Below are 22,245 nucleotides of genomic sequence, written 5' to 3'. Positions count from 1 at the left end.
TTTTTTTTCTTTTCATGTCAGAAATCTCATGCCTAAGCCTTACTTTAATTTAAGGTTAAAAATTCCAACACAAGGTTATTTATAGCTAATTAAATGTTTAAAAAATAGGTAGATGGAACCCAAAGAAGAGTTAATTATGATTTATTTCATTTGTACAAGAAAACATATACATTAAAGGGTCCATACCTTGAAAAATCAACTTTTTAAGCTTTTAAGAGTATTATACTGTTCATTCCTCACTTTAAAGAACCCCAAAGCGTTTTTTTTTTCTGAGTAATCCTCTAAAAACCTCCAAACAGCAGCCCTTCAACAACCCATGAAAATGGGCGGGTCCTCACATGCTTACATCACAAGTTGAGGACCGCCCCCTCCAGGAAGACTCTCCTCCTCCCCCAGGCTAACACAAACACTCTCCACAAAGCTAACAATGATCAGCTAGCCTTGCGAGTCCCCCACCCTCACCATGTGCAGACGCCAGCAGTTGTGAGCCGGTTTAGCGTTGGCCAAAAAAACGCTCATTCCATTTAGCGTTCAAACTCGTGAAGAAACTTCTGGTGAGGAATCTAGACGACGTGTTGGGATGGATCCTGAATGTATCCGAGAATGGTGCAAGCAAACGGGGGATAATGGGAAGACGGCAGGAGAGAGGGAGACTAATTCCTAGTGGAGAAAGGAAGCCAACTATTTGTAGTGGAGAAATTGAGTGGACTATATACTGGTGGAGAAAGGGATCAGACTATTTCTTGATGTAGGAAAGAACATACTATTTCCTGTTGAAGAAAGGGGGACGACTATTTCCTGGTGGAGGAAGGGAGCAGACCGTTCTCTGGTGGAGAAAGGGAGCAAACTATTTCGTGTTGGAGAAAGGGGGACGACTATTTCCTGGTAGAGAAAAGGAGCAGACTATTTTGTGGTGGAGAAAGGGATCAGACTATTTCTTGGTGGAGGAAGGAACATACTATTTCCTGTTGAAGAAAGGGGGCGACTATTTCCTGGTCAAGAAAGGGAGCAGACCGCTTTCTGGTGGAAAGAGGGAGCAGACTATTTCGTGTTGGAGAATGGGAGTACACCGTTTTCTGGTGGAGACAGGGAGCAGACTATTTCGTGTTACTTCTGGGTATAAAAAGAGTTCACAAAAATACCTAATATTTCATAAACAATTTGGTTTTTATTGTTCCAAAGGTGATATATGGTCATATAAAAAGATATAGTTTACTCTGAGAGACTTAAGAAAATCATGGTATGGGCCCTTTAAAATAATACAAGAAATCTCATGCCGTGGAAAGGGAGTAGAAAATGAAGAAAACCTTCTGCCCCTTTCTGCCCCTGTTACATGCAAACACTCAACAAAAAGCAAAAGGTACATCGACAAATATGTACACATTGTTACTCAAAATAACTTTTAGTACATACACATTAAAAACAGTTTAGAATAACATATAAAATGAAAGAATCCATAAATATTTTCTTTTCTTATTTTTTTCTTACACCCGTAAAGTAATGTTCATAATTCTAAAGACCCAACCCAAAGAAAATCATCTTTTTGGTGTTTTTAACATTTTCTTGTATACTTTTTTTTTCAGAACAGAGGACATGTATAAAATAATTCAAGATTAAAACTGCATTTCTGAGTATGTCTTTATTCAAATCCTGATAGATCAGGAGCAGATGAAAAACTTCAGTTTAAGAAGTTCATATTTGTGACGCAGCAACTGCAATGGGCGGGCCAAAGTCTCCCGTTCTGCTCCAAATCTAAAGCATTTTCCTCGTCTGAAATTAACACTGTTGATCAAAAAATATGAAGCCAATTCTTTATCATTATTACTTATTTTGTCAGATTGTGTTTATATACACATATGTGTAAACCACTGACAGTAATTGTCTAAAGTTTTATAAAGCATTCACTTAACAACATAAACTGTAAAAACTCATCCTGCTACTAATTGAATTAGTTCAGCAAGTGAGCTTCTGTTAGTATAATTGTTCAGCCTAAAACAAGCAGTTTCAGTTGATGTAAAAGGGAGACGAGTGCAGACAAGATGTTCTCCCGACAGACAGGAAGTTTGAGATCTCCTCTGAAGATCTTGTTTCGGCCGTGCGGGCAGTGTTACCGTCTTGTTTCATGTCAGTCGAGGATTGAAGTACGGAGAACAGAAGCAACTCCAGGTTTGGGTTTCCTCTCCCCTCACAAGTGTGACAGCCCACTCGCACAAGAACACACCTCCTGGATTCCTGCGTGCCCACTGAGTTGCAAAGAACATCCACAGAGATACTTTTTTCCCTCTCCTATTTCTTCCTCGCATCATTGAGTTGAGTCAAAAAGTGCTTATTATACGAGTGTGGACCCACTTTTTATGACTAATTTTTAGTTTGTAGAATATTGCACACGAGCGTTCCGGCGGGAATAGACCTTTGACTAAAAGGGCTTTGTATGTTCTGGTATTTCAGGGAGTAAAAGAAAAAGATCTTTTGTGCTGCATAAATCAGCCCAATCAGGGAGTTCATCGGGCTAATTTATGCAGCATTTCTATTCATTTATTGGAATTGCAAAATACAATGGAATTTAAGGAGCTGCACCAGTGAATGGCCCTAATCTCCTTAAAAAGAATCATATTAATGCTGATTGGGCAAGAATCTGGATTTCTAGTTGACTCAATGCAATAGTTTTGTTTGTAATGAGGCAGTGACACAGCAGTGTTTAGTTTTCTTAAAGTGTTTCACCTTTTGACCTTGAAAAATGATTGATTACCAGAAAAGTATTCTGTTTTTCTAAAAGGCATCTTTGTTTCCATTTGCTTCAATTTAATGGGTCGTTTGATTAAAGCATGAAAACATGCAGGGGGTTGTTTTCTTAAATTTTTACCCAATTAATTTATAAGTTTGAAAAGAGTAACATTACTCCCATGTTTGCATTCTTGGATCATAGTTATACCAGTTATTTACTGCACTTTTCTTTTGTTTTTTATTTTGTGTGTATCGTCAGCATCTTAACTGGCATATTAAAGCAAACAGTGAGACCACTTTGGTCCCTGTTGAGGCCACAGATATTCTCACACTCCCCACCAGCTCCTAAAATCGACCTGTTAGCCCCCCAGAGCTGCAGCTCAAGTGAAAATAGGTTTTCTCTAATGTGCGAAAACATTTTCTGTGCTGGAAGAAGTTTCAAGACACTGAACTTGTGTGAGAAGTGTCATTTTATTTCCCTTTAAAATGAGATTTGTTTTGAACCAATGGAAGCTTCATTTCTGTATGCGAATGACGGCGTCGGAGTCGATGATGAACATAATTTAACACCAAAACTCCTAAAAAGTAATCCTGTCCCTGTGATGCATTGATCGTTGTGACCTTCGTGGACAACTTTGGCAAAAAGTCTCTGTTGTGTTAATCTAGCGTTTGCTCAGAGTTGATGAGAGCGGAATTAAATGCAGGCTGTTTGCTTCAGCGAACCCGTATCCCTCAAGGCCCTTTAGAGACTTTTACCCTTTCAGAACCAATTAGCCACATGTTTTTCTTCAAGGTTTATCCTAAGTTTTCTACATTTCTGGCTCTTCAGAAGAGCAAGAAAAGCCTTCGAGTTTAGGAGCTAAATACCTAAGCCAGAGGTCACCCAACAACTAATGGTCTCTTAGAAATGCATCTGTATTTCCTGAGATGCCTTTTGACTACAAAGAATGCTGTGAGATGCTGTGTTGAACTGAGCACGGTAAGCACTATAACTTCAGGGTTTGTTGAGGTGAAATGACAAAAAGGATGTCTGGCATGAGAATTCAAAGACCTTTATCACCTTTATGGTCTTGATAAAGCAGTGTTCCTTCCTAAAAGCTGTTTACCAAGATGTTAGGTATGCATTTGTATGCAGTATGGTCGGTTCAGGTCAAGGTCTGCCTGTTTACCACTGATGGGTGCTCGGTCTGAATCTTGCCTCAGGCGTTTTCCTATTAGGCCTGGGAACTTCAAAGCAGAAATTTTGCTTCTGCAACACTTGTGCCATTTCTGTTTGGCTCTGTTCTTTACGAAAAGACAAAAATCCTCTTGTTCTTTAGACTAAGTAATGGCAGAGAAGTTACTATATAAAAGGATCAGAATGCAAGAAAATGGAGAAAAGCTGCAAACAGGTCCTCATTTGCATACTCTGTTGGTGTAATTTGTCACAATTTGTTTTGGGGTTGGATCCAGTTTAGAAGTGGTTAAAGGGTGGAGATGCTTTATTTTTGCCACAATGTCAGAGAATTTTCTCCAAAGTACTTTGATGTCAGAAAAATGTCTTTCAAGTGTGTTATGGTATAGATAAGCCAGGTTCAGTTTTATGTCTGTCACGGTTTATGAAAAGATTCAGCAACTGTGAAAAGCTGCAAATCTGATTCCTTTGTTTCACAATAGCTCAAAAAGATGTTTGAAATTATGAACATGTTTACAGTCAGTCCTTTATCAACCAACTTCTTAAAGCAACTCAAAGTAAACGGACATTTTCAACCTTTAGAAAGAAAATGTAAGAGATAAAAGAAATGAAAACAAATTAATACAAATAGGTATGAAAGAATGTATTAAGGAATGCAAGGTTAAGGTGCAGAAGAGTTGATCTAAGAGTATGCAGCTCTATTATGGAGAATTGTTTACATCGGAGTTTGTTTTCACTTTTGCTGTGCCTTTCAGTCTCTTTTAAGGCCCAAAGATCTTTCCAGTCACAGTACCTGCCACCCACTCAAACACAGGTCTATGCACTATAGGAGTCAAAGCTGCCACGCAAGACGCCACCAATCCATTCAGCAACATGGCGTTCAGTGTCTTGCCCAAGGACACTTTGACACATGAGTGCACAGATCTGGAATCAAATTTGCAATCCTGAAGGATTGACTGGAGATTGACTGATCTGTATCTGTGCCAAGGTAACCCATCATGTGAAATGAACTTTGGTGTGGTTCACTTCAGTGTGAATGTGGGAAGACTGTAAGACTGAAGGGTGTAACTGAGTAAGCACTGTGCATTATGGAAATGGAATAAATGGAAACATCCCAGAATTGGAATTATAAACTTGTTTTGTCTTTAAATTGGTGTAACCAGATGTATATTTAATGCATAACTTTCAGACAACTGATTTCCTCAGGTTTTTCTTTGAGCTTTTTACCTTATTTTGTTCTGGTCATAAGGGGAGGGGTCATTTTAGGCAACATCAAAGTTTTCTAGACATCATTCGTTGCCACATCATGGAAAACATGGATGATGTTGAGCGAGTAGCTTGAGTTTATTTGTTTTGGAGAGCTCTACAGAGGCTCCGGCAAACGTGTTTCCGTATCTCTGTTCACAGGATCCTTCAGAGTCTCTCCTGGTGCGGGGTACTTAACTCCAGCAGCCAGAGCTCTGCTTGACCCTGCTAGATCCTATCCCAGGATGGACAGGCAATTTACCAGGACTATTAAAGAAGAATTAGCTTATCTAAATCTACAACTCCATGTTTAGATAGTGTAGCAGATGAGCCTCATCCAGATGAGCTGGGGGACTGCTGAGGATGCGAGACGTGCCAGAGTCGAGGTCCACTGCCAAGAACATTACTTCCTACTGTCTCTGGCCCAGTTTGAGCATTAACCCAAGAGGGAAAAATAAAACTGGAGGCACTCGCAGTGGCTCTTCATCTGCAAGGGAGCCAACCTCCAGTGGGACAGCATAGTGAGCTCAGCTGCCCAGGAACCAGCAGCCTGGGCAGTGGAGCTCACTATGCTGTGTTGATAATCAAAGATAAGTGCAGGAAATTTTACTAAAAGGAATGGGAATGAATATGGATACAAGGACTGTAAAAAGCAATATTATAATATTAACAGGCTAGAAGTTCAGATTATACATCAATAATAACAAATGATCTGAAATAAAATTAAATAAATGCAGCATTATGAATTTTTGGTTTCACATTTATTGTTTTTTGAAGTGAGAAGATTATTTGATATACTCTGCATTTTGGTTCTTAACTGAAGCTTTGTTTATTAGATACCCAATAATGTATGTAATTATTGTGCACATGACTTTTTATTGATAATTTTATTTTAATGTTGGATAAAGCATTAAATGAACAAGTTGTGTTTTAAATTGTTCTAAAAGAAGGTTTTGGAAAAAATAAAAAGATACATTTGTTTGTAAAAATAGTTATATATCATAGATTACTAAGGTAATATACTGATTATTGCAATGTTTGCCACATCAAGATACTATTGGTATTGTGAGCCACGTATCGTGAATCGTGAGTTACCCTGAGATTCCCAGCCCTATCTTTGATACAGTGTGAAAGCAACTTCATTTCAAAGGTTCTTGAAGAGAAGTTGGCCCAACGGCTTTCAGCAGACTTGCACTCACTGAAGAACTGTGACAATACGACAGACACTCTGATGATTGAGTGCATGCAGAGACAATTAACTGTCTACAATTACATACATTTAACTGATGAGTAGAAAAACTATATTACAAACCCAACAGAGATCCAACAAATGAGAGTGTTTCCAGTTACTGTTTGGTCTGAGAGCTTGAAATTGAACTCCCTGTCTAATCAATTGGCTGAAACCACTTTTTGTTAAGACAACATACCATATCTAATTCTAGTCACAGCAACTACCTACCACTGACTACTGACTGATGAAGTAACATGTGCCCTTTTGGATAAATTGAAAATCAGATGCACCGCTGCGCTTTGAACCATTTCTATAGAACCTGTAAGTCTCGCTGTGGCAGGCTCTGTTTGGTAATGTTGAATTTCTGCTGTTAAAACTTTAAAACTGTGTGACCTTAAGACGAAGGCAATTTGGTCATGGAAAATATTTAGTCATCAATCATGACACCCACCCTCTTGAAAGGTTTGATGAAAGGAGCAGTTTTGACTGGATACTCACTGAGAAAAGGCTGGAAGGCAGAAGCGTTAGATTTACTTTCACACAGTCAATTGAAGCTTTGCAACTTTTGAATGAATGAATGAACTTTGTTTATATAGCACTTTACAATTGCTTATAGCATACCAAAGTGCTTCACAATAAAAGGAGGAAAGAATAGAAATGAAAAAAAAGACAAATTAAGAACAAAATATAAAAACAGCATAAAATTACAAAAGCAGTCCGCAGTAAAATACACAAAAGTTAAATAAGAACACAATAAAAGAAATAAATAAAACTGTAAAATATTAAAAGTATTATAAAACTTGAAAAAAGGAAAACTAATAATTGTTAAAAAAAATATATATATAGTTCTTAGAAGATTGTAAAAATCGAAAGTGAACATGGAAAAGCTAAAGTGTCGGCTGGGTTTAGTTGAAGTCAATGTGTGTGGAAATGATGTCCTCACCAAGAATGATCTGGTAGATTTCAGCATCATGTGCAGATAAGTCATAGGAAATCTCTAGCAGAGATGATCTGGGCCGAAGGGGTTGTGTAGATAGTAAAACCAAGAGGCACTAACACCAAACCCTGGGCTACACCTGTGGGGACCAGATAAGAAGTTTTCCTCTCCGTAACACTAAAGATGAGTGTTCAGTCAGGTAGCATTCAAACCATGAAGATCCGCATTAGAGAGTGCAGTAAACACTGCTGTGGCTGAGTTGGAATAGAAAATTCATCAAACCTCCATTTTTATACTATTAATGCTATACTATTTATAATAGGTCCGTCTGTAAATCATCTATCTGTAGTTAAAGTTCCACTCCAACTATGTATTTTTATTATAAAATAATTCCTAGTGATCTTTTAATAATGTTTATGCAACTTTTAGCTCAAATAAAAATAAAAATGTGGTTTTTAAGACATAGCAACATGTTTCTGTTTACGCTCTCCCTCATTTAGCGACAAGTGCCTCGAAAACCCAAGCTAACATTAGCATAGCAAAATAAAATGGTGAACACGAAGTATATCCAGTCGTACAGTTTAGAGCCAGATGGCAGTTCAGACAAGGATAATGAAGACGTCAATGGATCTATTTGTCTGCAAGTGGATGATTTAGAATTGAAAGCTAGATTTTGTCCGGCCCATGGCAGTGAAAGTCAGAGCATTTTCATACATCTGGTTTTCATCTGCTCCAGATCTAACGTGATTTGAATAAGGAAATGCTCAAAATTGCAGTTTTAATCTTAAATTTGTTTATACATGTCCTCTATCATGAGAAAAAAGCTACAAGAATGTATTAAAAACACCTAAAACACAATTTTCATTGCAGTGGGTTTTTAAAATAGAAAAATGTGCTCATGTATTCTAAAAGAATACAAAGGAACTTAAGTGAATTTGGTCCTAAGAGGTTCTTAAAAGTCTCTTGTGGATTCTAATTTTTTCCATCACCTGTAATTAGGCTTAAAATTAAACTCAACGATAGGATGTAATGCATTTAATGATTAAAATAATAAAATTAAATAAAACAAAGAAGAAACAGGTGTTTGTTGCATTTGAATATAAAGTAGAAGAACATGAAAACTTTATTTTTAGGCAAACTCTCAGATCAGTTTTAGTCTTCTGGCTGAAAGAGCAAGCGTACAAAGTTTATGCAGACATCTGAGTGTTTGAAAGGAGCACACCTGTGCTTCTTGAGTGAAGAGTATGATGACGCTGGAGGCTGAAAGCTCTGAGAGAGCCTGAAGCAGGATGTTTGAGTGCAGAGGTGGAGAAAGGAGTACAGTGAGCTGCAGGTGCGTCTGTCTGGGAGTACTTCCGCAGGGGAATTGCATTCATTCGATTGCAAGGAATTTTGACAGCAGGGTGCAGAACAGCAAAAATAGAATAAGTTTTAGAATTTTGTCACCTAAAGAAAGAATATTGCAGAATATTACCCTAAATTATTGACAAAATATGTATTTACATTTAAAATTTCAATGTACACTTCTGTTAATGCTAAATCTTGATTCATTCTTTCCAGGGGATGCTTTACAAAGTGTTTGTTATGCATTTTCTTTTTATTTGCAGCGTTTTACCACTTTTCCTATAATAACAGTTCTTTAAGCCCAAAAATATAAACTGAATTGAAAAAAAGAACCAAAATTCCTAAAGAATTTTTGTGACATTTTCTAAAAACTGTTTTATGGATGTGTAGATAGCTGTTCATTCTGAATAGGGCTGTAATGAGAAACTCGCAATTTGCTCCTGAAATTTTGAGTATGAAATATTTGAAACATCCAAGACTGCTAAATCACGATCTCTAAAAATGTAGAAGAGTTTAGTAAAAATACAAATTATTGCTCTAAAAAGCAAAATAACGTTGGATTTTAAGTTTATAAACTAAAAATAGGCCGAATGTGCAGCGCTATCATCATAGGAAGTAAACAAATCTTCAAAATAAAGTGTTGTTGAAGTTTCTCATTTTCAAAGTAAAACCATTTTGTGACAGAGTTTTTTTTTATTGAACAAATTCAAGGTACTCAGATCCTGCAAGATTTATTTAACTCCAAGACCCAAGACATATTTTGATGTTTATTTTAGTTGTTATGACATTCTGTTTATCAACCAAGATTTTTTGTTATATTTGCTTGCAAGTTTAATTAATAGAAAGATTGAACTTCTTAGAATAATCGTGCATCACTTTGATCAAGACTGTTAAAGTAGGCTATAAGAACACTTGACTCCACAAATCTAATTTAATCAATTATATTAGATTTAAATTTGTTTTTATCAAACATGTCGAAGAAAGTAAAGCTAGACCTTTTTCTAAAAATGTTTAGATTGCTTTTATAGGATTATTTACATTGGGATCAGCACACTTTGAGCTTGGTCACTGTGATGTTCCCTTTGAGGACTGCGCTGTCGTTCTGTTGCGCCGCCGTGTCCAATCTCATGAACCAAACCAGGCTTCAGTGTGACTCAAGGAGCCAGAGCAGCGCAGCCCGAGACCCAGGATCCCATTAGTATGCTAATAAAGTCACTTCTCTAATGACTGATTTGCAATTCAGTGCATTTTCTCCTCACTCTGCTTGTATGCACAAATAAGTGCAATGCTCTTGTGGCACACACTTCCATGTTAATAATTAGCAGATTTTTTCATGTTTATATTTCCTGGCAGTGAGTTTATGACCTCCACTCCTTTCCTGTCTCGTCCACCTTAACACAGCAGAGAGAATCCGTCTTGATGGGTGGTGCTGCAACATCAGCATCACAGATGACACCTGCTCCGCCACAGTGGCTTTTTGTTGTGCTGATATAGATGTCTGACTGTTTATTTTCCTGTCTTTCTCAGTGCTCAGCGGCCTCTGCTTTAATGACTGTAACGAACATGTCAAGGTAAGAACTCCGCTCTCTTTTAAGGAATAAAATAAAAGTGTGATATTTATTCTTTTGTCTGTTTGCTTATCAGTAAAAAAGCCTAGTTGGTGGCAAACAAATCTGAATATAAATATATATATATTTGTCTTCATTATAGAAGAAAAACTGCATGAACTGAATTCAATTGAATTGAAAATAAAAACAGTATTTTTAAGCATGTTTGAAAATGATGAAAATACGACCAAATTAACCCATTAATGATTGTTTGCAACATGTATAGATTGGATGACCATAAAGCTTTAAATTGCTTAATTATCAAGTTAATTAAAAGTTTGTGACCAAACATACACTCAGTTTTTAAAGAAGTTTAACAAAGACTGTTCACATGCGAATAATAAATCCCACCTAGTTCTCTGTGAGTGTTTCTTATCAAACAAAAGGTTGAGTTGAGTAAAAAAAGGTTCTTTATGCTATGTTTGTACAACTGTAAAAAAAAAAAAGAAAGTCTGTGTGCAGAAAATGTAGAAATCTGTTCACAAGTGTGTGGAAATGAGAATAAAACTACTGTTACATTTTCTCTGTTCAAGTATTTATGTTTATGAGATGTTGAAACAAAAGAGCATAAAGCAGCAGATCATAAATACTGTAGTTGGTAATCTTCTCTTGTCATTTCTAGGTCAGGGTTGGATCTCCTTCTTACTAAAATGCAAAACCACTTGATGACAAACAGAGTTTACAGAGTGTCTGTAAATATCTGTAGTTTATCAGTAACCTGAAGCAGTCTGCCTGATAAGACCCCAAACTGGTTCTCAGTTAAAGCACTGATTTTGTTTCACAATTTAATTAAAAAAAAAAAGGAATTCATCTTTAAAGTTAACTTTCAAGGCTTTAGCTGCGTTTCCCTCGACTATGAAAATGCACAAATTGGATTTACGATAACAATTTTGCCTAATGGAAACACGACAATTTCTAAAAAACTTGCCTGTGTTGGAATAAAAAACTGAAATGTACACACTTTTCGGATTTAAATGAGTCAAATAACCAACAAACGGAGACCAGTCTCATACAAGGCTCACATTGGGCGCGAAAACGCTGCAAAGCGCGCAGAGCGGAGTCCGCGCAGCATCCGCTCTCTCCTGCAATTCACACCAGACGCGCGTTTTTCTACAACGGTTGACAGCTTCTGGTAGAGCTTTTTTTTGTTGTTGTTTTTGCCATCATTGGTAAATGAATAACCTAAATATATTACCCTATGTTTCTGCTAAGAAGAAGCAAGTAGTTAGTGGGTCTACACTTCTTTAATTTATCTATTTTTGAGACACACAGAGAGAAGTGTCTGTTTTTGGGGTTTGTGTGTGCGTCGTGATTGTATGTTTATTTTTATCTCTACAGAAGGTTTAGATACAAAAACATGATCGCATTTGTCAATCGCAGTGTTTTTTTGAGATATTTCTTTGATAGATGAAACTTGACAAGTATTCTTGACATCCTTGTTTTTGAATGACTTTTCCTCGCAAGTTGATTTGTCTTTATTTGCATAATTATGATTTGATGAAATCGATGTAATTGCAAATTAGTATTTTTTTTTCTAGAATTTCAATAAAGTTCTGTCTATATCTGTAATGGAAACACAACTAATGTTTGCTTGGTTATGAAAAAACATTGTTTTCCCATTTTAACTGAATAAAGATATAATATTCTCTAGTAAAATTTTAACTTCATACATTCAAATGAACGAAATACATTTTTTTCCAATTACTTAAAGAAAACTGGATGCATGGATGTGATTAATCTGTGTTGATTCTCTAAGTACAGATCGTTTTGATGTTGATTAATTGATTTTTCCTAAACCCAGCCCTACTTAAAGCTGCAGTCAGCTTCGTAGGCCTTCAGAGGACCAAACCCAAGAAGGACGACTCCAAAGAAATTAGGGTTCCAAACAGCATGACTAATGCATTCAACGTTTATAGATGAGCTGAATCCTTTTTGGGACATTCTTTCTGGGGCAGGGAGAGCAGAGCTGACTTCCTTGGGAATGTAGTGAATCACATTGTTTGTAGTTAGAAAACAGGAACCCTTTAAAAGAAAGGCCTTTTTAGTGCCTAACTTAGAGAAAATGTAAAAATATGTAACCTTTAGTATTTTAGTTTTGAAGTTCTTTTTTACTACATTAGTATTTGCCATTCAATTATATATATATATATATATACACTATATATAGAGATGTATATCTACATATATAGGNTATATATATATATATATATATATATATATATATATATATATATATATATATATAAAATATGTCATCAAAGTCTAGAAAAGCCCAGAAAAACGCAGTGCTAGGAACAGCTAAGATACTGCAGCAGACTCCTAAGCTTCCTGGCCTCTGGTAGGACCAGAGCTTGGAGGAAAAACCGCCCGAGGAGGGTGAGAGGGGCGTTTTTTCTTTTTAATTTATATATATATATATATTATACATATATCTGTATATATTTTATATAAATGCATTGAAGAATATTTAACATACACACATATATATATATATATATATATACTTTACCTTAAAAATAGCCTCTCTTTGTATCACGTTTCTTTGTATTACACAATAATCCCAAAATAAACTTGAAACAGTTAAAGAAAATGAAATGACAAGTAATAAATATTGTTTTTTACTGCAAAAATCCTGAAAACTGACATAAAATTGTTTTTGAGTTTTATAACAAATATCAAAGGTGTATGGAGACAAGAAATGTCGATAAGCCAAAAAATAAGAAAAGTTGTGGTCAAAACAATATAAAAAATGCATTTAAAAGGCAAATGCATTGTATAAACTAAGTACAATCTTCAAATGATTTATTAAAAAGTTATCACAGTTATATGCCACAGCTCCTGTATGTTTTAAATTAAAAATCAAACAAATAATAAACATTTATGTTAAACTTTGAATGAATACTGCTCTCATGGTAAGTTGGCATCATGTAATTGGTAAACTCAACAGTGACGGTTAAAATGTGGATGGGTGTGTTTCTATAGAAACCTGCGAGACTATATCTTAAAACTTTTTAAAGATCTCTTTCAATGCGGCCACGCAGAGCTGTCGATGGTACATTAAGCTTTCGCGGTTAACCTGTGCTGTCTGTTTGGGGGTAATAAAGATCCATTTCTGTATTATAAATAACAAAGCAGGGAAAGAAATCAATGTTTTGAATCTTCGGCTATGGGTATCTTTAGTGTGTCATGATGTGATCAATAGCAGATCTTCACATGTAGTTGCAAATAAACAGTAAAAAAGCAGCCAGTGGTATCACTCTTCATACAACCTTTCACCAGTGGAAAGAACACATTAGCTTTGACATGGACAAAAGGCTGCTGGTATTGGAGTTGTTTTGCTTTTAGTCCGTCCACTCTAAGTGAAATTTATGATGAATACAAGCGGTGCTTGCAGCTGTTTTAGCTCCTATCCTCTCCCATCCATCAAGCGGTTTGTGTCTTTTCATTTCACTCTTCTACTCCTCTTCTTCTTAGTCACACCTCTTTCCCACTTCCCCTCCTCTGGGTTCCTCTGTGGCTTCCTCGTCTCTTTCTCCTCATCTGTTTTCTTTGGCCTCATTTCTATTCCCCTCTGTCCCCACCGCTGAGTGTCACAGCATAAAGGGCCGAGTCTCTCTCGCAGCGTGTCTGCATGCGTAACACACTCGCAATTAGCCGATGTGAAGCGCAGAACGGCTCCACGGGTCTCATCATTAGCCGTCAGCCCCCTCATAATGAGGAGATAAGACAAGAGTTAAGTATCTACCCACACAGGTGCATAAACATGCAAATGACGCTTTCATTTATGCTCAGGCAGACTCCAGCCAGCTGGGTCAGACCTTTGATACGCCACAAAGTGATAAAAATATAGGAGCTGCCTGGAGTTATTCTCGTGCCCTCCTGATCTCTGCTTTCCCCCGCCTGACTGACAGCTAATGTCAGTCATACGTCAGCTAAAATATTTCTTTTTTGGCTTGTGTTTGTCTCTACAGCCTTTCGGGGTGAACCAACCAGGTGCCTATGTCATGTACACCACAGCAGACTCCAATGGCAAGCTGAAAAATGCCTCAGGTAATTCTCTCCCTTCTTCTCTCTGTATCCCTTGTTTACCTTTCCTTTTCAGTCCAGAAAACTGATTTAAAAAAAGGTGTTTGTCTATAAGAAAAAGCCTGTTCTTGAGCTCAATCCCTCTGTGGAAGGGTTTTTAAAATGTAACCTTCAAACAAACGCAGATGTCCTTGTGGCTTCCATACCCACAAAGCCGTAAATAAAATGAATTGCGGGACCTTGATTTCTTTGATTTTGATTTTCTTTTCATCCCCTCTGTATTTAATTAAAAATAAAAACGTGTCCCGTAAATGTAAAGGAGGAGCGGCGTGGGGTTTGCAGCTAAAAGGCAGTCTCAGGTTTGTAGGAGGACAGAATCTAACTGACAGCATCTTTTAACACCAACTCGGTTACCTGAAGTGTGAGCTGACAGGTGCTTACCGAGGTGGGAATGCAGCTGTCTCTTCTGGACTTTGTTTACGAGAGTGTAAAATAAAAATGCATGGCATTTTTTTCAGGAACTGAAATGGGTCCTTCTGATTGAGTTAGACTGAACCGCATATTCCTGGTCTGTGCAGGTTTTCAGCATCACTTGTGGATTTTCAGCCTCGCTTCGGTTTAGTCTCCTCACCTGGAGTTAGACGGGAAGGAGAAGGCACTTTTTGGTGATGTTGTGTGACTGAAGTGTGGTGGGAAACTGAGAAAGTATGATAAGAAAACCTCCAGTTGAGTATGGAGTGACCAGGTCAAATGAATAAAAAAAAACAAGCTTCATACTGAACTGTCAACTGAAAAACATCTGTTGGTCTCTGCTGGCTCTGTAGGAACCTGATTTCCCTTTTTCTTGGAGCCTTTGTCTCTTTTTCTATTTTATTACAATAGCCCAATTACACCACACATTTGTCTCTATGGGCTTCGCATTGATAATTGTCCAAAAACATAAAATCAGTCATTAAATATAAACAATACCTGATTGCTAAACCAAACCAAACAGACTAAACTAGATTATGACACCCTTCGACTTGAGTGTGGCATAAGGACATCGTACATACTAACGCTTCACAATACACTAAGCACATGTATGACAATTATATATCCACTTGTAACTATACCCCTTAAGGTGGTTGTAGCTTCAATGGCACTCAAAGACACACCTGTACTACCCTTAAGCTGCATCTGCTCTCCTCTACTAGCCCAGACAACCCAAAAACCTGCAGTATCCATACAGGTCAACCCCCGTACAGCTGTGTGTGACCAAGCCTTTTCAGTGCCTAATGATGAAATCTTTTTCATCAAACCAACAGTAAAATGTCTTTAACTCAGCTTCCAAAATAGGTTTCATAGAGAATAACTGCAGAAGTTGCTTTACAACTCAGCTCTGTAAAGTATGTAATTAAAGCCAGTCAAAAAGCCTAAAGCTTCAGCAATTTGATTATTAAGTAGTATCTATTAGAGCCATGGCCTCCTAAGGATTAGACTTCTCTGCATCAGTTAATGGACTTTTCTTTACCAAGCTGCTTCAGATTCCTAAAGAACTACCTTTACCTTCAGTGAGACGGATGCTGACGGAGATCAGGTAAAACTCAGAGGACAGCAGCTACTTATTAGCCACAGATTACTCCACTGTTACAGTGTGGGAAGGACACGGATCTGATGAGGACAAGATGCAGTGACAGCCTGGGGTCAGGGGTATTTATAGCCCTGGTGCATCATGATCCCACTTTGTCGGATTTCATTTGTCTGTTAGCACAGCTGGAATGCAAATTTAGTAAATTAAGAAATAGTAAAAAAAAAAGAACACTTTTACATGATTTGTGTTCTACTGTGTTTGTATAAATGTTGCATTTACTAAAACAAAGTGGACAAAATATTCCGGTTCTCTCTGCACTCTCCAGTTCTGTGAAATATGCAGTTAATGGTCATTGAGTGTAAGAGTGGGGAAGTGAGAGCCACAGGATGTAGGAAGAAAGTTCACCTGCGCCCACTCCCACTGCAACCAATATGAAGAGGATCCACACACAGTCTCTTTGGTTAAGTTTGTTGGTAGTTATTTTGGGAATGATTTTCAAACCTCTCAGGCCAACGTTTGCTCACACAGAGACCAAAATCCCTTGTTTGTTGGAAACGCTTTATTTAAAGTGTGGTGCACCAATCAGTATTTATGAATACAGTTCTATTCGGTTTAGACATGAAGCTCCAGATATCATTAAGCTATGAGTAAGAAACTTGTCTTTTTTTATTAAGAATTAAATTAGAAATCATCAGTGTCCCTCTGGTGCAGAAAAGCAGTCTTTGCCCAGTGACAGTTTTATTTGTAAATCATTTTATTTACTCGTTTTGTTGCTCTGTTCTGACTTTAGGCATCGTTGATTTAAGAGCAAGCAATCAAAAGAACATAAAAACCAACTGAATTAAAACTGTTAATTAAAAAGTGATAAAAACACAACAGTCAAAGATAAGAAAAAATCAGTTCAATGTGTATATTTTCATTTTTTTGTTATATATAACAAAAAGGAATATTTCATTTATTTAAAGCCGTAACAGAAAACATAACCTTTGCTCTTCACCCGAAACTTTGATTTCCTCATTTATCTCTTACTTCACTCTGTAAACCAGTATAAACAATCCAAAGGCTGCAATAGTCACACACAACGCACGCGTGGACGTAGACGGAAATGAGTTTGTCATTTTCTTTAAAGACCAACTGTGATGAAATTTGTGTTTGTGGTGTTTTTAACATGTTCTTGTGACACTTTTCCAACGATGGAAGACATATTTAAAGGAAATTATCTTTTAAAAGATATTTCTTAATATTGTTCGCTATATTTGTTGCACTGGACATGTTATGTTTGGGGTGTGAGGGGCTGTAAGCTAACAGGAGAGCGTGTAAACAGATGGATGTCAGGAAGCAGGGGCAGACTTACGCCAAGCCCCACCCACAACTCTGAGGTGAATTTCTGATGAACTACTGACGCCCTGCAGAAAGTATGTCCTAGAAAACGACAAGGGTGTTTTATTTTGTCTAAAATGGCATAATTAAAGTTAAAAGACCACTGGGAACACTGAAAGTAAAGGAAACGATGATCAGAGTGGGGCTTTAAAGGTGTTTACAAAACCAGAAAGAAAAGACTGCCAGCTTAGCATCTTTTTATAAGCTTCCTATGAGCACAGATTTGGAATTACAAAAGCAGAATTTGGTCCAGGTCAAAATTGATGATAAAATCAGATTTTTTTACAAGCTGTCAAAGCCTTGGATGATAAACGCCACACTTGTAGTTTGTCATAAGTATACATCAACAACTCAGAAAAAAACAAATTGGTCTCTGCTCTCATCCTGTTCCAGATGCTCTCATTTTTTTTTCGTCTAGTCAGTAAAAACTTCACGACTTGTAAAAAGTCTGCAGATGTCTGACTGTGTTGCTGTCTGGTACATCAGAACACCATATGTTTCACTCTCAGTCTCTCCATCATCATTCCTGCTCCTTTTTTTCCCCGTTTCAGTGCTCGGAAAAGATTTAGAGAAACATCGGAGAGCTTTAGCGGGGCGGGCGACTCCCCGATCCCTTTTTAACAGCCGGGAAATGCAGCCCGTATTGTAACTTGAAGTGCGTTTAATATGATTCTGTAGTTTGCACCTTGGAGAACAGAGAGCCAGGCGGCTGGAGAGGAGCGATGATGGATTGCGCTCACACTCGTACACCGCGGCGCACAGGCCTCTCAGCTCTGCCTCCGAGCGTTCTTCACTTACCCTTCACCCCCCTCCTGAAGGGAAGAGAGAAGAAAGGAGAGACGATAATGTGCTGAGAGATAAAAACAAGAAGTGAGAGGACACAATATATTGAGTTCCAGAGGACGCTGTGACAGAAGAGAAAGAGGGAACTGATTTAGTGTGGGATGGTGAAACCTAGACGATACATGTCGGAGGCAGATGTTTAGTCATTTTAATCTGGAAAGGTCTGGAGAATCAGTCTGCAAACACATTCTGCAATCATCTCACTCCATTTACAGACATGGTAGGCAAGCAGGCGCGTTAAAGTGATAATGTCATCCGTGCTCGTGTGGGAAAGGTCAACAGCAACGCACCTGTTCTTTCCTCTGTTTAGACTCTCCATGTGCCCTGGGTGTGGGACGGTGACTGTATATCCTCACATGGTGACGTTGTGTGTTTGTGTGTGTGTTGTGATACTAAACAGGCTGGATGGATGAGCATGGACTGTGCTTCTGACAACACCACATCTCATTATCAGCTAACTCCTGCTGAGGCACACAGAGGGGCATGGGAGGGAAGGAGGTGTGATTGTAGAGATTTATAGTTGATCATATTCATTAAGAAACCTTTTAATGTGCTCTTTCTCCTGTTATGCAAACTCATATGCAAGAAAAATAAAAGCGCAGCAATGATTTTCCTTCAGGGAAACACTTAACATGTTAAATGAGGACTACGCGATCCAAGCTTTGTTCACTTTCTCTTACTAGATTTCCATAAACAAAATAAACCATTTTCATTCAGATAAATTAAAATGTTTGTAGGGTTTGTTCTGCTACACTAATGTTGGATCCCAGATGGGAACTCCATTCAAATAGGCATTGATGAGGAAATTCTTCAGACTAAAAATAAAAAAAATCATCACTAAGTTGTTCCAAACCACTATGCTTAGTACTTAGATGTGTATTAACTCTTTGGTTTGATTAAAACCCCCTGACCAAATGTGTAGTAGTGAAAACACTCAAGTCTAAATAAAGGTTAAATAAATAAATAAAAGTCTGGCAATACGATGCATTGCCCAATTCTCATGATACAAAATGTATCGTGAGACATGCGATACGAATTGGTATCACGATACGATACCAATTCTTACATGTGTCTCATGATACAATACTTATCGTGAGACATCCGATAAGAATTGGTAACACAATATAATACCAATTCTTATTGTATCGTGAAGCATACGATAAAAATCGGTACCACGATTCAATACCAGTTCTATACGTTTCATGATGCCATAGGTTTCGTAAAACATACGATAAAAATTGGTATCACAATACAGTACTAAATGTTAGCGTATGTCTCATGATACAGTACGTATTATGAGACGTACGTTGCCAGAAGTTTCTGCAAAAGCCCAGTGTGCATCATTGCTCACGAGGATGGGGAATGTAGAAACAATGCATTGTTTCTACAAGAACATATTTAAATGCGTTTTTTTTTTTATTTTTTTTATTTTTTTTTTTTTTATAAAACATCCAAGACTCTGACATTTCTTTTTTTTTCTCTTGTACAGGAAGATTTGTCCAGTGTTGTTGATGTGTACTGTATATTTACAAACAATTTTAGACAAAAAACACCCAGGAAGACCCAATACTCGTTTGCAAACATAATTTTGAACCTTAAAAACGTCTTTTTTTAACTGATTCTTCTTAAAAAATGTATTCCCCCTTTTGATTCTCTCATCACTCTCCTTCTCACATAAATTCCCTGAGATGGAAATCCAGCTTTGTACCCTTCCCATAACCTATTACTTGAACTGATAATATTTGGCTGTTAGTTTCCCTAAGTTGGTAATTGAAATCAGATGGATATCGTCGCCATGGTAACAGGCTTTAGGGAAGACTCCGGGCTTTTTGAGGGTAAAAGTAAGCGGAGGACCGGGCGGGAGGAGAGTCGTAAGAGCTCCGATCAATGTGCAGCTTTCTGCCGACTGTCCAATTAGTGTAATGAGTTCAAAGGATTGTCCGCCAGGCGCACGCCGTGCACAGTTGTTGTTTACACATGCATAACCTTTAATATAATGCCCACCTGTAGCAGCTCATCCAGCGGCACACTGATCTTATCTGCTTGACATTTGGAAAATCCAAAACAACTTGACTGATAACTCAGATGGGAAATCAGACGAGTTCGTATTTGTGTCGACGCGTTCATCGCTTCAGTTTGTTTCTGCTGCGTCATGAACCGTCTTAAGAGCCGCTCATTACGCTCCGTGTCCCCCTGATCTACGGCCTTCCATTTACAGAGAGCTCATCGGGTCAGCAGTGAAAGTTACCCGCTTCTCTGACCATTTTTATTGCCTACTGTATGGAGGATAATCCTGAAACACGCAGAGAAAATTCACAATCTGAAGGTAAGATGGGAGAGGAGGTGATCAGAGGAATCGACTGGGCTGAAAGGTGAGAAAATGGGAGGACAGAGCTGAAAGCAGAGTCGGAGAGAAAGGCACAGAAGTGAAAATAGGGGTAAAATTAGAGGCAAAAAGATGAGAGGAGAAGAGATCAGAACAAAGGAAAGGAGAAAAGAGGGAAATATTGCAGAAGAAAAAAAAACAAGAGAGGAGCCAAGCGTCCACATGGAGAATTGACTATTGATCAGGCTTCTTCTCGCCTGGTTTTCAATCCTTTACCTCTCCGCTCTATCGCTCTGTCTCTTTTCCCTCCAACTTCTCACCATTTGAATTACTTTGAAAAAGAGAAGAAGCTGTTAAATCTTTGTAGTTTGCTGCTGCCTCAGAAGTAACCATGTTCTGAAAGCGTCATTATTCAGCTCAAAACCCTTAAAAGGCTTTTGTCTAATGGAACCGCCTGCAGTTTTAGATCATTAGTGATAAAGAAAAACAATCATTTGGTTTATTAGGAAAGCAATATACGTCCAACTACACCATTCTCATATCTTCTTTTAATATTTTTTGTTTTATTTTTTATGTCAATAAACTTGCATTCAATATTTTGGAATTTGTGTCCATTGAATCTGGTCTAAAGTATTGTTTGTCACACCCATATGTCCATAGGAACAGGATTGAAAGAGTTTAGTTAAATAAAGCTTTAATCATGGAGCACTTTTACTTATATAAACCACAAAAAAAGAAGCAACTATATAAAATAGAAGTTAGGAAAAGCAACAAAAAACTCAGGGATAAAAATTCATAAAAGCAACGTTTTAAACTCTATGGACCACTTGCTTCAGTAAGTAAATTTATTTACAGTGTTTATAAAAAAAAAACTGCAATAGAATCAGCAAAGTTGTCATCTTTATTTTTTACAATTCTTAAAGCTAAAATCCCTCACTGCACACTTTATACACTTGTCCCAGACAGACATGAACATTTTCTCACTTTACTCTCTTGTTTGAACTCTCAAAGTTCGAGTAAGAGGGGAAAACTAATACAGCCAGAAAGGACATTTCTAAAATAAATTTTGTCCAAATTTTAGTTACGATTGGTTAGGTTACCTTTTTTTGTGAGCTTTGCCGTTCTAAACAATATAAGCGACTCTGCACTTTCCGGGGATGTGTGACATTACGTGAAAAGGGTCTATTGGATGGTGGCAGTGGGGAAGCAGCACATTGGGTTGGCTGGACGGTGACAGTCTGAAATCGGCCAATCCTGAGACGGTTTTGGGGACTTTGGAGACCCTCCTATCAGTCAATTATTGCCTTCCTGCCTCTGAACTGAAACAGTGCAATCTCTAAGTGTACCAAGGCGGCCAATGTCAACTTTTAGAGAAAAACTGTCTGGTCGTCATAGAATTTTAACTTTTTTTTAAACTTCCATAACCACAACACAGCATATAAAAATGTGACGGAATACAATCCCACCAAATTTACTGAAAAACTTTTATTTGTGTTGCCACGCTGTGGCATTTTGGGAAATGTGGCCGTAGTCTAAGTTAAATTGTTTTTTACCCTGTATGTGTATCCTCTTTCTCATTCAAAAGATATTTCGTAAGTGATTCGGAAGGAAGTTCTATCTTATTTTATGAAGAAATTGAACCGTCTTCAATGCTATGAAATCCGATCGTTTTAGATTTGACAAAAAGAGGATGAGTGTCGTCACGATATTTAGTGCAGCGAATTGTTCTGATAGACTTTTGTGTAGTATATACAGAGAATCCCCAAATGTCAATGACATATTGAAGTGCAACATTTCTCCACTCATGTCACAAAGGGATAATTCAAATACATAACAGT

General features: G+C 37.5%; 1 protein-coding gene across 1 annotated transcript in view; it reads left to right on the top strand.

Annotated features, from left to right (window-relative positions):
- Positions 1 to 22,245, top strand: part of itfg1 (integrin alpha FG-GAP repeat containing 1) — a 154,858-nt gene that overhangs the window by 107,322 nt on the left and 25,291 nt on the right. The window contains exons 13-14 of the mRNA XM_024295946.2: positions 10,183 to 10,226; positions 14,234 to 14,312. Coding sequence (XP_024151714.1) covers positions 10,183 to 10,226; positions 14,234 to 14,312 — 123 coding nt within the window. The remainder of the gene's footprint in view (positions 1 to 10,182; positions 10,227 to 14,233; positions 14,313 to 22,245) is intronic.

Source organism: Oryzias melastigma, linkage group LG3 (assembly GCF_002922805.2).
Source record: "Oryzias melastigma strain HK-1 linkage group LG3, ASM292280v2, whole genome shotgun sequence".
In the NCBI taxonomy this organism is placed as follows: domain Eukaryota; kingdom Metazoa; phylum Chordata; class Actinopteri; order Beloniformes; family Adrianichthyidae; genus Oryzias; species Oryzias melastigma.
This window is presented reverse-complemented; position numbering and strand designations above follow the sequence as displayed.